This window comes from Callospermophilus lateralis, chromosome 3 (assembly GCF_048772815.1).
Source record: "Callospermophilus lateralis isolate mCalLat2 chromosome 3, mCalLat2.hap1, whole genome shotgun sequence".
NCBI lineage: Eukaryota > Metazoa > Chordata > Mammalia > Rodentia > Sciuridae > Callospermophilus > Callospermophilus lateralis.
In genome coordinates this window covers 147,090,105-147,108,565 of record NC_135307.1, presented here as the reverse complement: position 1 = coordinate 147,108,565, position 18,461 = coordinate 147,090,105, and the positions used below count along the sequence as shown (strand labels likewise).

Genomic DNA, 18,461 nt, shown 5'->3' with positions numbered 1-18,461 from the left:
ACAAATTTGACAACCTAGATGAAATGGACAGATGTTTGAAAAACATGCCAAGCTTCACTCAAGAAGAAATAAATGAGTGGCTCTTTGACCATTATGAAAATTAAATCAATAGTTTAAAACTTCTCACAAAGAAAATTCCAGTCCAAGGTGGCTTCATTTGTTAATTCTACCAAAAAGTAAGGAAGATATAATACCCATTCTAGACAGATTCTGCTAGGAAATTGAAAATGCTTACCATCTCATTCTATGAGGTACCATTGCCCTGATGTGCAACAAAGCAGAGCCAGTTAAAGAAAACTGTAGACCAATGTCATGAACATAATGTCAAAATTTCTAAATACGATTTTAGCACATTAAATCCAGTAATATTTTAAAGGACAATTTATCTTGACCAGGGAATGGAAGATTGATTTAACAATAGAAAATAAGCCACTGTTACTTGGTTTGTAATTAACAAAGTAAAATTCAACATTCATTTCTCATAAAAATGCTTAAGAAACTAGGAATGGAAGGGAACTTCCTCAACCTGATAAAAGGCATCTGTGAAAAACTTATAGCTAATGTCATACTTAAAAGTTTAATTTTTTTTAAGTTTAAATGCTTTACCCCTAAGGTTAGGAATAAGATAAAAATGTCATCTCTCATTAGTTTTATTATTGATTATTAAACTGGACAATTTCTGTAAAGAAAAAAGGCAAAACAGAGAAATAAATATCCAGATTAGAAAGTAAGAATTGAAACTCTTTACTTGCTGATGACATGACCGTGTATGTCATGGATGACATCTACAAAAAACTTATTGTATCTACAAAAGAATTATGAGAACTAAGTTTTTAAAAATTGTAGTATGGAATATCAATATATAAAAATCAATTTTGTTTCTATATACTAGCAGTGAACTATTAGAAATTGAAAATAAAGAATAATCATTTATAATATCATCAAAAATATGATAAAATGTGGGGAAAATATTGCAAATATGTTGCTATGAACTTAGTTTTTCACCCCAAAATTCATATCTGAAGCCTTACCCCATCTCACCCCTGACATAGGATGGCATTTAGATATGGAGTTTGGGACATCAGTTAGGTTTATATGAGAGAACAAGGGTGCGGCTTTCATGATATGATAAATACTGCTATATGAAGAGATACAGGAGATCTTGCTGCCTCTCTCTCTATCCTCTCTGCCACGTGAGGACACAATAAGAAGGAAGCTGTCTGCAAGACAGGAAGAAAGCCTTCACCAGTAAACTGAATCTACCATCTCCTTGATCTTGGTTTTTTAGCCTCCAGAATTGTGACAAATAAACTTCTGTTGTTTAAGCCACACAAACTATGGTTTGTTGTGGCAGTCCAAGCTGACTAGGATAAAAGGAGGTAAAGTTTCTACACTCACTTGAGTTGGTAAAATCATAGCATCAGTAGATTGTGATAGTTAAATAATACCTAGAGAAACCACTAAAGAAAACTATACATCAGTAGATTGTGATAGTTAAATAATACCTAGAGAAACCACTAAAGAAAACTATACATAGTCTGACCTGATGCTATACATAGTGCACACCTGTAATCCCAGTGACTTGGGAGGCTGAGGTAGGAGGATCATAGGTTCAAGGCCAGCCTCAGCATATTAGTGAGACTTTCAGCAATTTAGCAAAACCCTGTCTCAAAAAAGAACTGGGGATGTAGCTCAGTGATAAAGCACCCCTGCATTCAATCCCTAGTGTGAAAGAAAGGAGGGAAGGAGGGATAGAATTACCAGGATGAATCGTAGCCTAAGCCATACAACAAACCTCAACAAATTTGAAATAATTGGAATCATAAAAGGTTTCTTCTAGCTACAATGAAATTAAAGTAGAAATAAATAGAACAATAATAGGAAAATCTATAAGACCTATTGATCACTCTCCCTAAATATAGCATTACTTCCTGAATTGTTGCATTCATTCTTGAATTCCCAGCATTCAGCATAATGCTTAGTACAAGGGCAATTACTTTTTGTATTAGGGTTCTTCAGAGAAAGGGAACCAATAGAATATATAGAGATATACAGAAGGGTATTTATTATGGCAATCAACTCACATGATTACAGAGGCCAGGAAGGCCCTATTACATACCATCTGTAAGTGGGAGAACCAGGAAAACTGGTGGGTGATTCCTAGTTACCAATATGAGACCCATGGCCTGAGAACTGTGAGTAGAGGTGTAACTGGTGTAAGTCCCGTAGTCCAAGGGCCAAAGAACCAGAAGTTCCTATGTCTGAGGATAGTAAAGGATGGATGTCCTAGTTTAAGAAGAGAGGGAAGGGGGCATAAGGGTAGGAAAGTAGGTGGAATGTGATGGTCATCATTACCCTAAGTACATGTAAGAAGACATGAAAGATGTGACTCTACTTTGTATACAACCAGAGATATGAAAAATTCTGCTCTATATGTGTAATATGAATTGTAATTCATTCTGTTGTCATATATAACAAATCAAAATTTTAAAAAATTAAAAAATTTAAAAAAAGAAAGGGGCAGGGAGAGAATTTAATTTGCCTTCTCTCTACCCTTTTGTTCTCTTTGGGGCTCTCAACAGATTGTGTAGTACCTACCCATACTGGTGAGGACAAATCTTTACTCAGAGTCTACTGATTCAAATACTAACCACTTCCAGATACACCCTTACAAACATAAGAAATAATGTTTTTCCAGCTACTTCTTATCCCAGTCAAGTTGACACATAAAACTAAAGGATAAATACCTCTTAAACCAATCCCCTGCATTGTGACTGCTCTCTCTGGGTTCAAGGCACTATCCTATCATTCCTGAACAACTTCACCAGCTTCCTGACAGACTTCTCTAGCCTTGCCAGTCAGTTTCCATACAGCAAAAGAACAGTTTGTTTCAGATTAGTCCCCTCTACCTTTCACTGGCTCCCCATTGTTGTCAGGGTAACACATCCAGACATGACCCTGGCTTTGTAGGTACTTTATTTTCTCTGGTCCCTGTGTACTTCTAGCCTCTTCATATACCACCCATCCCTGTCTGCTCTCCCTTGCATAGTATGAAGCTCCCTGACTGTCTGCTCCTCTGACCTTGACCTTCACCCTCAGTGTTTCCTCTGCTTGGACTGGGAACCCACTGGCCACACCCTACCTCTCTACAGAGAACTCTTGCCCAGCCTCTGGCCACAGTGTGGCCCTAACTTCCTCTGGGCAGCCCTCTTTACCTCCTGTTCTGGGTGTACCACTGCTTTTTCACAATGTGGTGCCCTTGTCTGCATCCTGCGTATGCCTGTCCCACAAATGAAGATAAAAGGCAGGAATGGATAGGCAACCAAAATAGTGTCATATGTACTCTATTAAAATCAGGCTTTATCTGATATGAAGAATTTTTTAAATGTCCTAAATAAATTTAATTTGGTGTTCTATTTGAATATTTCATTTTCTCTGATTTCAGATTGAAGAAGAAATAAAGGGGTGTTTGCAGTTTTTACAATCAGTTTACTCAACATTTGGCTTCTCCTTTCAATTAAACCTGGCTACAAGGCCAGAAAACTACCTTGGAGAAATTGAGATGTGGGATGAAGCTGAAAAGGTAAGGAGAAAGAAAAGGCTCCCCTTTCATTTTTGTAGGTATGAAAAGCACTCAAGAAACTGCACTTCTCTAGAAATTTTAAAACGAGAAGTCATGGGATCAATATGCAGGTTGTAGAATGTGTTTGTCCAGTTGCCTTCATGATGAAAACATTTGTTTAACACTTAAAAGTTTATGTCAGGTTTTCATTTGTACCCTTTTTTGGTGCCAGTCACAAATAACTGGCATACATTTTTTAAGAAATCCTTCTATTTGCATTATGTCTTGGTTTGTGTAGTTGATTTTAAAGCATTGCCTGTGGAGTTACCTTAGTCTGATTCAGAGTCTCAGAGATGTGGCCTCTGCCTGAGATGCATGCACATGGTGCTTGAGTCAGACCCAGCCTGTAGAGCCCACTCTGTGCCTGAACACACCCAGACTTAGACATCACATCTCAGCTTTGAAAAGCCAAGGTTAGGGTCAGTGCATGAGGGGACACTCCCAGACCTCAGGAAGGACATCTCTGTCTCTCCCAAGACCATATTCTGACTGAAGTCCTGGGAGCATGCCACGACTTCCTAACTCTAGCCACAGGCCCTGTGCACCACCTCTGCCTTGGTCTCCTCCAAAAGCACCTCACTCCCAGATGTCAGGCCTCATTCCTGGCACCAGTATTTTGGGTTGATAACAAGAGTTTGGCTGTTATTTTGACAGTGTTCTGGTCAAGATCTTAGGAATGCTCAGTTTCTTCCTAGGAAAGCTGCATTCACAGGAATGCCAGGAGACTCAAAGTTCCCCTTTACTACAGACACCAACTCATCTTTAGTGTGGGACATCTTCATCACAAACTGTGAAGAGAGTGTGGAGAGGTAGTGGCTTAGGCTGAAGACCAAAGTGGAGCCTCATGCCCACACACTGCTATAAATCATGGGGTTCCCCCATCCCCAGACACATGCAGAAGTGGAGGAGAAGCTAAAGAGAAGTAGCAAGGCCTACCATTCAGCTCTCTCACCCACCCACACAGTATGAAAGAGGGAGCAAGGGCAAGACTCTCATGCCTTTTATGTGTGGAGGAACATCCATCTACAAGGTGAAACAGATCCTGGACTTTCACCAGGATGCAGAAGCTGTCAGAAGGAACTTGCATTGGAAGGAGGACCCAAGCATCCTTTCTCTAAACTCTGGAATTCACTGGAATAGTTTAGTAAATTATCTCTTTTCCCCCCCAATTAAAATGTACATATGTGGGGGCTGGGGTTTTGGATCAGCAGCAGAGCGCTCATCTAGCACGTGTGAGGCCCTGGGTTCGATCCTCAGTATCACATAAAAATAAATAAAACAAAGGTATTGTGTCCAAGTACACCTAAAAAATAAATATTTTTTAAAAATGTATGTATGTATGTTGAGAGAAGTGTCATCTTAATCATCTTTCTATAATCCCTATTAAATATAAAAGATGCTCAATAAATATATATTGAGCTAATGTAAAATATAAGATATTGAATTCATTTTTATGAGGTATATGAAAAAAGGATAAAATATGCAATAAAATAGAAGTTTAAAATGTTTTCTTCTTTAAAAATAAAATAGCAACTGCAGAATAGCTTGATGGAATTTGGAAAACCATGGAAAATGAACCCAGGAGATGGAGCATTTTATGGCCCTAAAGTAAGTGGATCATATGCATTTAAAAAAGTAAAATTTAAAAGAAAAATTTCAACTGTCACTAAGCAAACATTGTTTAATTTATAGATTGATATAAAAATCAAGGATGCTATTGGCAGATACCACCAATGTGCTACAATTCAGCTGGACTTCCAACTGCCTATTAGATTTAATCTTACATATGTTAGGTGAGTGATTGAATATGATTAAATAAAGTAGTACTAATATCCTAATTATTTGTCATTTGAGATGAATATACAAAAATAAACATTAGTGTATATCTAGTATATATGCCAAATATTCAATATGTATTTGTTTACGTATTTATACACTATTTGGGGATTTCCTTAGTTCATTTTGTGTGGCTACAACAAAACACTTAAAGCTGGGTACTTTTAAAGAAAAGAGGTTTATTCAACTCATTATTCTGATATCTGTAAAGCCCAAACAGCATGGAACCAGCATCTGGCAAGGGCCCTCCTGACTGCATCACAATGTGGCAGAGAAATGGAAAGGGAAATGGCTGCATATAGAAAGGGGCAAGTGTGTGGGGTAGCCTTATAACAACCTGCTCTCCTGAGAACTAACTTAGTCCTCTGAGAACTACATTAATCCTTTCTGAGGCTAATGACCCTATAACCTGATCTCCTCCCACTCAGGCCTGACCTGTTAAAGATCCACCACATCAGTAGTAGAATGCTTGCTTAGCATGCACAAGGTCCTGAATTCCATCCCTGGACCAAGCTTCCAGCACATGACCTTTGGGGAACACATATACATCCAAACCAGAAGAGGGGTCAACTTTAATTTTCTGAGGACATGGTCTAGTAGGGGAAGAAAGATAAGTAAGCATAGGATTAGAGATCTGAACAAAGTACCAAGAAAACATGGTCCAGGTGGTTAACTGTCCCTAAGGCATAGGGGAAGACTTCACAAAGAGCTGGAGTGACGTGAGGATGAGACAGTTGCCAGAGAAAGCAGGGGAAAAGGCAAATTTTTCAAACCAATAACTTCTTGTAAAAACATTTCTTGACATACAGTGAAACTCTGTGTGTGTGTGTGTGTGTGTGTGTGTGTGTGTGTGTGTGTATAGATGCATGTGTACAGTTTGGCACATATAGAGTGGTTTGACTTCACAGTTATGACTATATTATTCCAATAAATTTATTTGTGCTATTTGCAGTTAAACTTCCTCCTGCCCCTAATCCTTGGCAACAATTAATATGTTCTCTGTCACTATAATTTTGCCTTTTCCAGGATGTCATATAAATGGAATCATGCCATATTAATCTTAAGAGACTGTCTGTCTTCTTTCACATAGCATAATGCCTTATAGATTCATGGGTGTTTTTGCATGTTTGAATAGTTTGTTCCTGTTTATTGCTGAACAGCATACCATCATTGTATGGATGCAGCACAATTTGCTTGTTTAGTCATTCACTTAAAGGCATTGATTCGTTTGCATTTTGGGGGGATTATGAATAGAGCTGCTTTAGACATTAGTGGATAGGTTTTTATGTGAATGAAAGTTTTATTTCTTTAGAGTAAATATGATAAGTGTATGTTAACTTTGTAAGAAATTGCTGAACTGTTTTCTATAGTAACTTTACCATTTTATATTCTTGCCAGGAATGCATGTGAGTTATATATGTTTCACTTCCTTGAGAACACTTGGTATTGTCTGGGTTTGTTTGTTTATTTGTTTGTTTGTTTTTATGGTGCTAGGGACTGAGGGTCTTCCATGCTAGGCAAGCACTCTGCCTCTCAGTTATATCCCTACCCCTGTTTAAGATTCTCCTTAACAAATGCATAATAGTATTTCATTATGTTTTGATTTTTCATTTCTTCAGTCCTAACAAAATTAACATTTTTATGTGCTTATTTCCCATTTATATGCTTTTTGGCTAAGGACCTGTTCATGTCTTATCCTCATTTTAAAATTGGGGTTTTTGTTGTTTTATTACCCTTGAATTTTGAGAATTTATATCTTTAAATATTTTAGGTATAAATGTTTTGATCGTTAAGTTATTTACAAATATTTTCTCTCCAAATTTGTAGCTTGCTTTTTTATTTTTACAGTATCTTTTCATTCATATTGAGTTTTTAGTTAGAATGAAGTTTAATTTATAATTTTTTTTTCTTTTATGGATTGTGAGTTTTGGCATAGTGTCTATGAACTCTTTGCCTAAGAACACAGGTCATAAAGACTTTCTCCTATGTTTTATCTTAAAATTCTCTAGTTTTAAGTTTCACATTTAGATCTAAGATATCTCTTGCATTTATGTGTGCGTGTGTGTGAGTGTGTGAATGAGATGTAGAGTATAGATTAGGGTTCGTTGCATCTAGATTGTTTAACATCATGCATTAAAAAGATCATTCTTTTGTCATTGATTTGCTTTTGCAAAGATCAATTGGACATACTCTACTTTTATGTATATCTAAAAAGACAAATTTTTTTAAAATTAAAAATCAAAATCAGTTGGACAGCTGGGCGCACACCTGAAATCCCAGCAATTTGGGAGGCTGAGGCTGGAGGATTCCATGTTCAAGGCCAGCTTTGGCAACTTAGTGAGATCTTGTCTCAAACTAAAATAGAAGGGGCTGGGGATATAGTTCAGTGGTAAAGTGCCCTGGGTTCAAACCCCTACCTTCCTCGCCCCCACACAGAGACATATTTATGAGGATCTGTTTCTAGATCTTCAACCTGTTCTGCTGATCCACTGATTATATCTTTTTTTAACACCATGTAGATTTTTTAAAAAATATATTAATTTTTTTAGTTGGACATAATACCTTTATTCCATTCATTTATTTTTATGTGGTACTGAGGATCGAACCCAAGGCCCTGCGCATGCTAGGCGAGCGCTCTACTACTGAGCCACAATCCCAGCCCCACCATGTAGCTTTATAGTAAAAACTTACAATCAATAATTTGAATCCTTTATTTTCTTTTTCAGAATTATTTTGCTTTTAATAAATCTATTTAAAATCCTGGGAGGAATTTTGATTGGAATTGCATTTAGTTTGGGTCGGATGGACATTTGAACTCTGTTGCGATCCATGACCTTTTTATTTCTTTCCTCATTTTTTCCAGATTTTAGCATAGAAGTCCTTTGCAAATCTTCATAGATGTAGATATCAAATATCCAAGTATTTCACTTCTAAGGGGTGATTCTAAGTGGTATTATAGTTTTAATTTTTATATACATGTGTTCATTGCTCATATGGGGGAAATACAGCAGATTTTTGTAAGTTGACCATGTATGCTGAGACTTTGCTGAACTCACATTAATTCTAGGACATTTGCTTTTGTGTTTTTGTAGAATTCTCAGGATTCTACATGATTGTGGACAATCATTCCAGGTATAAACAGGGACAGTTAATTTCTGTTTCTGATTTGTATTCCTTTTGTTGTCTTCTCTTGCCTGATTGCACTGGCTAGAACTAGTATTGCTTTGAGTAAGAGGATGAGAGTGGACACCATCGCCTTGTTTCTAGTCTTAGAAGGAAAGTATATAGTATTTTATTCTTAATCATACTGTTAATGTGTAGGCTTTTTGTAGATACTCTATCAAGTTAAAGAAGTTCCCTTGTATTTCCAATTTTTCAAGAGTTTTGTTATCATGAATGTGTGTTGAATTATTAGATTTGTTAAATTGTTTTTCTGTATAAATTCATATAGTCACGTGATTTTTCCTTCTTTAGTCTATAATTATGGTAGATTCTGTTTATTCAGTACGTTAAACTAGCACTGCATTGCTGGGATAAAATCCACTTGGTCATACAGTGTCATTGTTTATGTATTAGTGGATTTGATCTTCTAATGGCTTGTTGAGAATGCTTGAATGTACGTTCATATAGGATATTTTCTGTAATTTTCTTTCTCATCCTGTCTTTGTACAAGTATCTGTGAATTCTGGCCTCATAAAATAAGTTGGGAAGGTTATTCCATTTTGTTCTATTTTCTGGAAAAGATTATGTAGAATTGATGTTATTTCTTTTTCAGATATTTGGTTAAATTAGCCATTGAAACTATTGCTATGGGTTTCCTTTTGGGAAAGAAGGAAAATTATTGACATGTTTAAAATTTAATAATTTTTGATAGAATATTTTCCTTTTAAGATGCTTAGAATAAATGAACAACCACTCCTCATACAAGGAGGACGTGGAGGAGAAACAAATCAGCCAGCCAGCCATTCAAGGTGTATGTGGACAGTGGAGAGAGGGAGAGCAGAAGTAGAGGCAGCAGCAGTCTGTGAACAGGTCAGAAATGACAATGGATGGAACCAGGTGATAGAGGTGAACAAAGAGGGTGTTTTTGGGGTGTGCTCTAGAGTAAGAAGAACCAATGTGATTTATTCAGGCTTAGGAAGGAGAGAAAAGCATCGAGGTCATCGCCATGATGGAATAGGGATTTATCCTATATTAACAAGAATAATACATCCTATATTATATAACACGAGACTCAGCCTTGCAGAAAGGTGTCAGGTAAAACTTAGCATTCGTTCCTGTGTCATGGGCAGAAAGAAAGAAATTCTCTTCTTATAATAGGAACATTTATCAAAAAACAATAGTAACCCCTCAATATAGTTGAGAAGAAGGTGATTATACCTACCATTTGTACCATTACTCAGAATTATTCTGAAAGTAGAAATATTCAAAAAAAAAAAAGAGAGACTAAGTTGTTATTATTTGTAGATGTTAAATGTTTAGAAATTGGCCAGGGATGCAGCTCAGTGGTATAGCACTTGCCTACCATTTGTGAGGCCCTGTGTTCAACCCCTACAACTGCCAAAAACAACCCAAAATTCTTGAAATCTGACAGAATCAAATGGAGAAAAATTGGAACTAATAATACAGTAAGTTATTATTAGTAAGCAGTAAGCACAAAGTACAAATTTCAATTTGCTTTCATATCCATTTAGTAATAACCTGCCTCAAAATGTAATGTAAAAAACATTTCAGAAACAACAAAATGCAAAATATCTAAGAATAAACTAAATAAGAAATAGAAATACATAATATTTACAAGTATACACTATAATATTTTATCAAAAGTCAGTAAAGAATTGTTTAAGATTCACACAACATTCTTAGAATCAACATTGTAAAGATAATATCTTCTAGTTTATCTATGAATCTAATATGATTCTGTGAAAATCCATGGAGATTATTTTGGGGGAAACTCGATATTCATTCTAATGTTTATTTGATAAAAGCAGAGTTGGTGTCACTGACTGCCGTTAAGTCTACACTTGAAGAATCATGGGACAGAAATTTCTGATTACCAGGGTTTTATGAAGGGGCTATTCTGCTTCTCTTTCATTTCCTATAGAAAACAATATATCATTCAGGAATATCCCATGCTGGTTTAAGTTTGTGAGATAAATGATTTCTACATATGTCTGCATAAGGCTGGATTGAAGACATTCACTCACCCCAAAACTTTCTGAGGGATCTAGACAGAGAGTTTTGTTTGACGTTGATCTAAAGGTAATTTCCCTTAGCAGAAAATTATTGATGGAGATGTTATCCAATATTACTTCATTTGAAGTAAAGCTAATTAATTAGTCTGTTTTTGTTTGGTTTGTGTATGTTTTAGTAGTACCTAGCTGGTACAATTTGTAGGTAAAATTTTCTCATAAGAACCTATTATATTTGTTACAGTGAAGTAAAATTTATCTTTCTGAGAAATGTGCACATAGATCTCAGGGTGGTTACTTCATTTTGATTAAGAGTCATACTTTGTTTTTCTATTTTTTTCTAAAGGGGAGTAGATCATTAAATGTAAGACATGTGTCATGAAGGTTTTAGGTCTATGAAAGGAATTTGACCAGTGGACTTCTAGAATAAATATTAAAAACAATTTGAAAAATTAGGTTTACTATGTGGGCACAATAGTGGCAGGAATGGGGTACATAGGATCAGATAAAACTGCCAGTGAATTTAAGAAAGGGAATATGGGAATTGATTGCATTACTCTCTGTACTTTTGTATGTGTTAAGTGTTGTCTAATAAAATTTGTTAAAAATAAATGAAACAAAAGACAAAGCAATCTTTTGTTTTGAGGAAATAAAACAGCCACTAAAGAAATAGTCAATGGAAAGATACCCAGAAACACTAATCTAAATCTATAGACAAAATTAGATATAAGGTAAGAATATAATAAAGTTATTACCTAATTTTAGAAAAATACTAAAATGTATAATTTTCATTTTTTAGTAAGGATGGGGATGATAAGAAGAGACCTGTGATCATTCACCGAGCAGTGTTGGGATCAGTGGAAAGAATGATAGCCATTCTTGCAGAAAACTATGGGGGGAAATGGTAAGTGACATGAAAGAGAAAAGCTAGATGTCTCCTATTCTTAAAAATCATGGCTAACAACATTAAATTGGTAGGAAAAATGGCAGTTCCCGCTTTTATAATTAGCAGGTATGCAAAGAATAAATAAGAAATCTTGTTCCTTGCCAGATCAGAAAACAGAAACAAAGAAAGCAAAAACAGAGTGACATAAAATTGCACTATTTTCCCTTTGGGGAACTCAGTCCTATTAAAGAGTTATCTTTTCACCTGTGTTAAGCCTATCAAAGATCCAGTTACTGTCTGGAAAACACGTGTTCAGTTTTCCAGGGTACTGTCTCTTGTCACACTGCCATCTCTTGTTCAGCTTGTATTGCTTACCTTTGGGTGTTCCTTGTGACCATTTTCTGGGAAGAAAACATGGAAACCTAATCCATAAATAGCTGAGTAATACACTGGTATAAACCCAGAGAGAATGGCCACAGCATCACAGTCCAATCAAGGGATGACTGCGGAAAAGGAAAATGCTCTCCAATGCAGAATGTAGAATAGTACATCTTATGGTCCCCTCTGCCTGGAAGGAAAACTGGCCAGAGGTCTGAAGTTTTACATTGATGTAGGGCTCTGGGTACTGCTTTGGCCACAAGACTAGAGATATAGAAATAATTAGATTGGAAAAATAAAAGCCAGATAGATTTGGGGAAGAGGACTTATGGATGATTCCTCAGAATAGGCCATGAAAGTGGTATTACCCACTGTAAGGTCCTCACTGTTGAAAAGAGTCTCAGTATTCTATACAAGAGGGCCCATTCAGTTATCATCAACTTCTTTTTGTCCCTCATAATTATTCATATCATGAATAAAGTGGCCAGAAGGTGATATGCATGAGCTCAATAACATGGACATTCCCTCACCAAGTTCTATATTATGACTACATATCTTCTGGGGACACAATTTACCATTGGTAATGACATATCCTGGTCCCATAACCCTGGTACCATAACCCAGGGGGAGCATCCAGCTGTCTTGTGGCAGTTTGATTACATTGGATCCCTTTCAGCAAGTGCCAGTGCCAGAAAAGATAGCAAAGTTCACTTTCTTTTCATAGAAGACAGTTACTCTGAATTTTGCTTTGCTTTTCTTTCCTACCATGCTTTCTGCCAGCAGCACTGTGAAGTAATTTATAGCCAAGAAGTAAGGCCTGAGCCAGTATTGTTGAATTCACTATCACTGCTCTCAGAAGTAGCCAGCTGCACCTGGAGTTACAGCCCACATCCAGTGAAGGTGCAGTCTACAACCTGTGAAAATGTGGCACACCAGCCATTTTTGGTTCCCATCCCATGTTTAAGAAACTGACTATTTGCTCATGTAGTTTGATTCTGCCTTCAGGATCTATAGCCCCACCACTATTATTGCTAGGCATAATACCTGTAGCTTCCACTGTGGATACTGGGCACTGGATGCCAATGCTGAGTCATTGCCACAGGTTCCTCAAAAGCCCTATGACGGGCTGTAGCTGTAGCTCAGTGGTAGAGCGCTCGCCTAGCATGTATGAAATACTGGGTTTAATTCTCAGCACCACATATAAATAAATAAAGGTCCATCAACAACTAAAATATATATATATAATATATATATGAATATTACCTACTGGCCACTTTACTCATGAGTAATTATATAATTATATATATGTATATATGTATGTATATATTATATATATATGTATATATATGTATATATATATATATGTATGTATATTATAGTCAGGGTGCTGTGTTTGTATATCTTCCACAAACTAGTTCCCACACATGCATTCTAGTGTTCATGTCAAGAGAGGGCAGGGAAGAAAATTTCTGAGCAGGAATCATAAGGTAAGAAATTTCCCTGAGTGTCTTCCAAAGGTACTGGGCAATTCGAGTCTGTGTATATCTGAGATATTTAATTTAGGACCTTGGAGAAATATATTGTGGTGTCATGGAGCTTTTAAGCTATTAAAATTATACAGAAGCCAAAAATATAGGCAAGAATATAGATACTAAGTGTGAGTTAATATGTATATATTTCTTTCTTTTATACCCAGTATTCTGTATTTTATCATATGTAATTATGTTTACCATATATATTATTTCATTTTTGCAATTTAAGAAAAATACATAAATACATACATTCATAAAGTACCATCTGGGAATAGTCCCAATTGTATTCCCTTCTAACTTCAAACTAATTTTGATGGTACCATACCATAGGATCAGTATTTATCACTACTGAAGGGAAATTGTATTCCCAGAGGCCATGTAGTGATTTGGAACTTGGTGAAGGAATGTCCATGTTTTTAATTTAAAATCCAGTTGAAATGATGGTGTCTTACATTAAAATGGTAGTGTGAAAGTGGCAAAAACAAACAAACAAAAAACAACTAAAGATAACTAGTGAAATTAGAAGATGAAGTAGGAGACAGGAGGTGGTGCCAGTGTATGGTATGGGCTGTCCTCCTCACAGGGACCAAGATTTCTGACACCAGCTGACCTGTGAGGGAAATGTCTCCAAAAACTAAAAGTAAAAACGGTTAAAATGTGGTTCCCTGGGGAAAGTAAGACTGGGGACAGACTGAGGCCAGAGCATGTTATACACTCTGGTTTTCATCAAATGTTTAATTATGTCCATCATATGTTATTTTATTTCTACAGTTTAAGAAAAAATATATAAATATGCACATTCATAAAGAACTGTCTGGGAATAATCCCTATTGCATACCCTTCCACCTACAAATTATGATGAAGAAATAGGCAAATGTCCACATCAAACATTGCTTTTACCTACCCCTCCATGTTTTTTAAAAAATATTACATTTTGACACAATCAATACAGAGAGGTGCAGCATAGTCTTTTCTCAGTTTCCACCCACTCCCATGATAACACTTGCAGAATTTAAGTATCACAACCTAGGAAAGAAGCATTGATATGATCTATCAACCTCATTTCGATTTCACCACTTTCACTTGTACTCATTTAAGAGAGTGTGTGTTTCTGTACACACACACACACACACACAAACACGTGCATGCTTAGTTCTATAAGGTTTTTATCACAGTGTCTGGATGGAATAACTGCTGCCAGTCAAGGCTCACTTATAAGGACCCTCCTATTCTTATTATTCCCACTAATGCTCTATCTCACTCCTGTCTACCAATCTGGAAACCATGAATCTGTTCTGCATTTCCATAGAGCTGTCACTTTAAGATTGTCAAGTACACGGAATCAAATAGTATGCAATCTCTTCAGATCAGCTTTTTTTTTTTTTTTTAACTCAGTGGAATTCCTTTGAGATCCATCAGTGTTATGTCAAGTACCAACACTTGGTTTACTTTTACTTAATGATGTTCCATAGTGTGGAAGCGCCACAATTTGAACATTCTCCTGCTGAAGGATATTTGGGGGATTTATGGCTTTTGGCTATTACAAATAAAGTGGCCATGTATGTTAGTGTGCAGGATTTATGTGAACATAAGTCTTCATCTATTTGGGATAAATGCCCAGAAGCACAAGTAGATGATTAACCTTCCATCTGTGTTCCAACCCATTCTTCCTTCTCTTTTCCTATCAAAATTCCAGATTTCTCCTTTTGTCTACTCTACTGCCTTTTAACTCTTAATGTGGTTTAGTTTGCTTCTACACCATTCCACTGAAATTGCTCTCTTTTAAAGCCATACTTTAAAAAAAAATCTTTGGTTATTTTTTAATCACAGAATAAGTGGTCATTTTGAAATGATTTTGAAAATGTCTACTTTTCAGGCCTTTCTGGCTATCTCCTCGTCAGGTGATGGTCATCCCTGTGGGTTCAACTTGTGAAGAATATGCAGTTCAGGTAAAATTAGAGACATTTGAAGTACCTAATACTTTGCCATGTATTCTGTGTAGGTCATTGACTTGAAATGTCATTCCTGCTTTAAAATACTGGACAACTAACACATTAATTTAATAAGTTTTCAGTATTGGAAGTAACACGAAACATATCCATGTAGTTGAATCACAATGTTTTTGAGAAATTAGTATTTCAAAACATAATTAAATTATTCTTTTCCATATGGCTCTATTAGAGAAGAATACCTTATTATCTGTTACTGCATAACAATTTCCCTAACACTGAGCAACTTAAAACAGCACGTACTTATTATCTCAGCATCCTGGAGGTAGGAATCTGGGAGCAGCATAGCTAGTGCGTTCTGGTGTGGTGTCTGATGAGACTGCAGTCAGGCTGTCACAGGGCTGCAGTCCTCCAGGCGTACTCACATGGACTTCAGCTCCTTACCTTATTGACTTCTGCCTAGGCTGCCTGAATGTCCTCACAACATGGCAGCTTGAGTGATCTGGGGAGTGAGAGATGCAGTCCTTTATCACCCAGCCTCAGAAGTGTACTACCACCACTTCTGCCCTCCTCTGTGGGTAACAGACTGACTGATACAGGGTAGAGGGATACACAGGGGTATGAATATCAGATGGGAATAATGAGGGCTGTCCTAGAGTCAGTCTGTCAACCAAAAATAATGTAATAATGAAAGTATTCCTTGTTCTTCCAGGTATCCAATGAATTTTTTGAGGAAGGATTTATGGCCGATGTTGATTTAGATGACAGCTGTACACTGAATAAGAAAATAAGAAATGCACAGTTGGCTCAATATAATTTTATTTTGGGTAACTTAAATTTGTTTATATTTTTTCAGTTTGTTTATATTCTTGGCTTTAATTTTTTTTAAAAAAGCAAAATAAGGACTATGGCATAACTACTTGATTATGACAGTTTGACTGTAAATATCTATGTACAAAGAAGAGTCCTGGATTAGCTGTTGCTAGGTCCTCTGTTATTTGCTGGATGAAAACTTATAAAGTTCCACATGTATCGTGTTGTATAGTATTATTAACAATAGTGAACATCTAAAATGAAAATGAAAGAAATTTGAAAGTAACCTCTTCAGTAGAATTATTCTCCTTATGTTTCAGCCATGTGACAGACTGAAATATTTTCCCTTGCTTTGCTGGTTTATTAGAAATCATGAGAATTAGACAAATGAATGAGAAAGATTCCAAATTTTCAAAAGAAAAGAATTAAGGTGAAAAATAAAATAACTTGAGGAACTTGAGTAATTGGATACAGAATCTAAAATTTCGGTTGTAAACCTGTATAATCAAAAGAAACTGATATTGACATGCCTGCAGGCATGATATTGCTCTCTCTTATAAGCTGAAAGAATAGTAGAAAACACAATCAATATACATAAAGTTGTCCTATCAACAATTATTCATTGATAATGTTTGACTCTGTGGTAGGTATTGTATTGTTAATCAGGCTCATTATGGTGACAGAAATCTCAAATTAGGTTAGACAAAGATTTATCAGAAGGGTACCCATGTCATGAAAAGTGGACCTAAACAGCCAAAGTATTAGAAAAGTAACCAGGAGCCTCAGCCCTTACAAGGATTATCTCTCCCCATTTCTGGTTCCTGTTTTTGCACAGTCATTTATGCTTCACTTGAGTATCTAGTTTGTTGGAATTATCAGTGGACCAGTTTGTTCCTTTTGTGTGGCAAGAAACATGGCTGCAGATTCCTGCTATCATCTCACAATATGGATTACTACCGAGAACAAGCTTTTTGCCCACATCCCAGAAAATTCTGGTTGGCCAGCATGGGTCTGTGTGCATCTTTTGACTTATCAAGTATCACCAGGTAGAGTCAGGGGATCTGTAAGATTTCCTGCTCTAATTCATGCCCCATGGCCACAATACTGTATTCTCAAGAGAGCAATAAAAAGATTTGATTATAAGTCATTCCTTACCTCAAGACACTCAGCTAAAGCATGAACTTAATGACCATTAGATAGACCACTAGTGACTAATACTGAAGAAAAATTCTGTTAGACTCATAATACCACTGTTGACTTAATGGTTGATTTATTTCCCTTCCTTTCTACAGTGGTTGGAGAAAAAGAAAAGATAAATAATGCTGTAAATGTTCGAACAAGGGACAACAAAATTCATGGAGAGATTTCAGTAACTTCTGCCATTAATAAATTGAAGAATCTCAAGAAATCACGTACACTAAATGCTGAGGAAGACTTTTAAAGTGCTTTCCTTGTGTTTGCTTCTATGTAATCTATTTTGACCTTTGCAAATGTATTTTTCCTAACTAATTAACATGTTAGAACTTCTAAGAACTTTGGACCCACTGATGGATCCACTCATGGGATCAGTTGAAATGGGTCACAGTGAATGATTAGCATATATGTATAAAGTTAATTCATTAATGTGTTCTGAAGATGATAAGAAGAGAAGCTTGGGAAATTTCCAAGCAATCAATGACTTCAGAGACCTCAATGGTGAGCTATTATTCATTGCAACATGGAAACACTAGAAAATGAGATATATGAAGTTATTGCTAAGACTTGTGATTTTCAGCAGATAGGCTTCAAGGCTAGGGATAGAGCTCAGTTGCAGAGCGCTTGCTTAGAATTCAAAAGGACCTGGGTTCTATCCCAAGCACTAAGAAAAAAGGAGGAAAAAAGATGGGTTCCATTAAAAGTCCACAAAGCCTTTTTGACTTTGAGGGGAAATCTTATTTTCTTATGTCTCAGGTATTTTTATGGCTGTTTTTAAGTTAACATTGAAACTTTATCTCATTTAAATGGAATCATTACTTAATTTGTTTTAACTAACCGGCAACAATAAGTAAAGCAGGTATTAATAAATATTGAATTACTGACAAAGGACTCATAAAATCAAAGAAATTCAGTGTTGTGGAATCTGTTATTTGCATTGTAGTTTAAGAGTTGCAGTTTTAATGCTTCTAATTAAAAAGTGAGCTTTGTTCGTCTTTAGAAATAATGAATTCCCCAATAAAATGCATCACACAGTGTTTCCTTGTTTCGGCTTTGGGC

The 18,461-nt window shown here is 36.1% G+C and overlaps 1 protein-coding gene across 1 annotated transcript in view; it reads left to right on the top strand.

Moving 5' to 3' along the window:
* Positions 1-18,439, top strand: part of Tars3 (threonyl-tRNA synthetase 3) — a 72,309-nt gene extending 53,870 nt beyond the window's left edge. The window contains exons 13-19 of the mRNA XM_076851425.1: positions 3,446-3,583; positions 5,153-5,230; positions 5,315-5,415; positions 11,450-11,554; positions 15,323-15,395; positions 16,108-16,222; positions 17,501-18,439. Coding sequence (XP_076707540.1) covers positions 3,446-3,583; positions 5,153-5,230; positions 5,315-5,415; positions 11,450-11,554; positions 15,323-15,395; positions 16,108-16,222; positions 17,501-17,649 — 759 coding nt within the window. The 3' untranslated portion in view covers positions 17,650-18,439. The remainder of the gene's footprint in view (positions 1-3,445; positions 3,584-5,152; positions 5,231-5,314; positions 5,416-11,449; positions 11,555-15,322; positions 15,396-16,107; positions 16,223-17,500) is intronic.
* Positions 18,440-18,461: the final 22 nt, after the last annotated feature.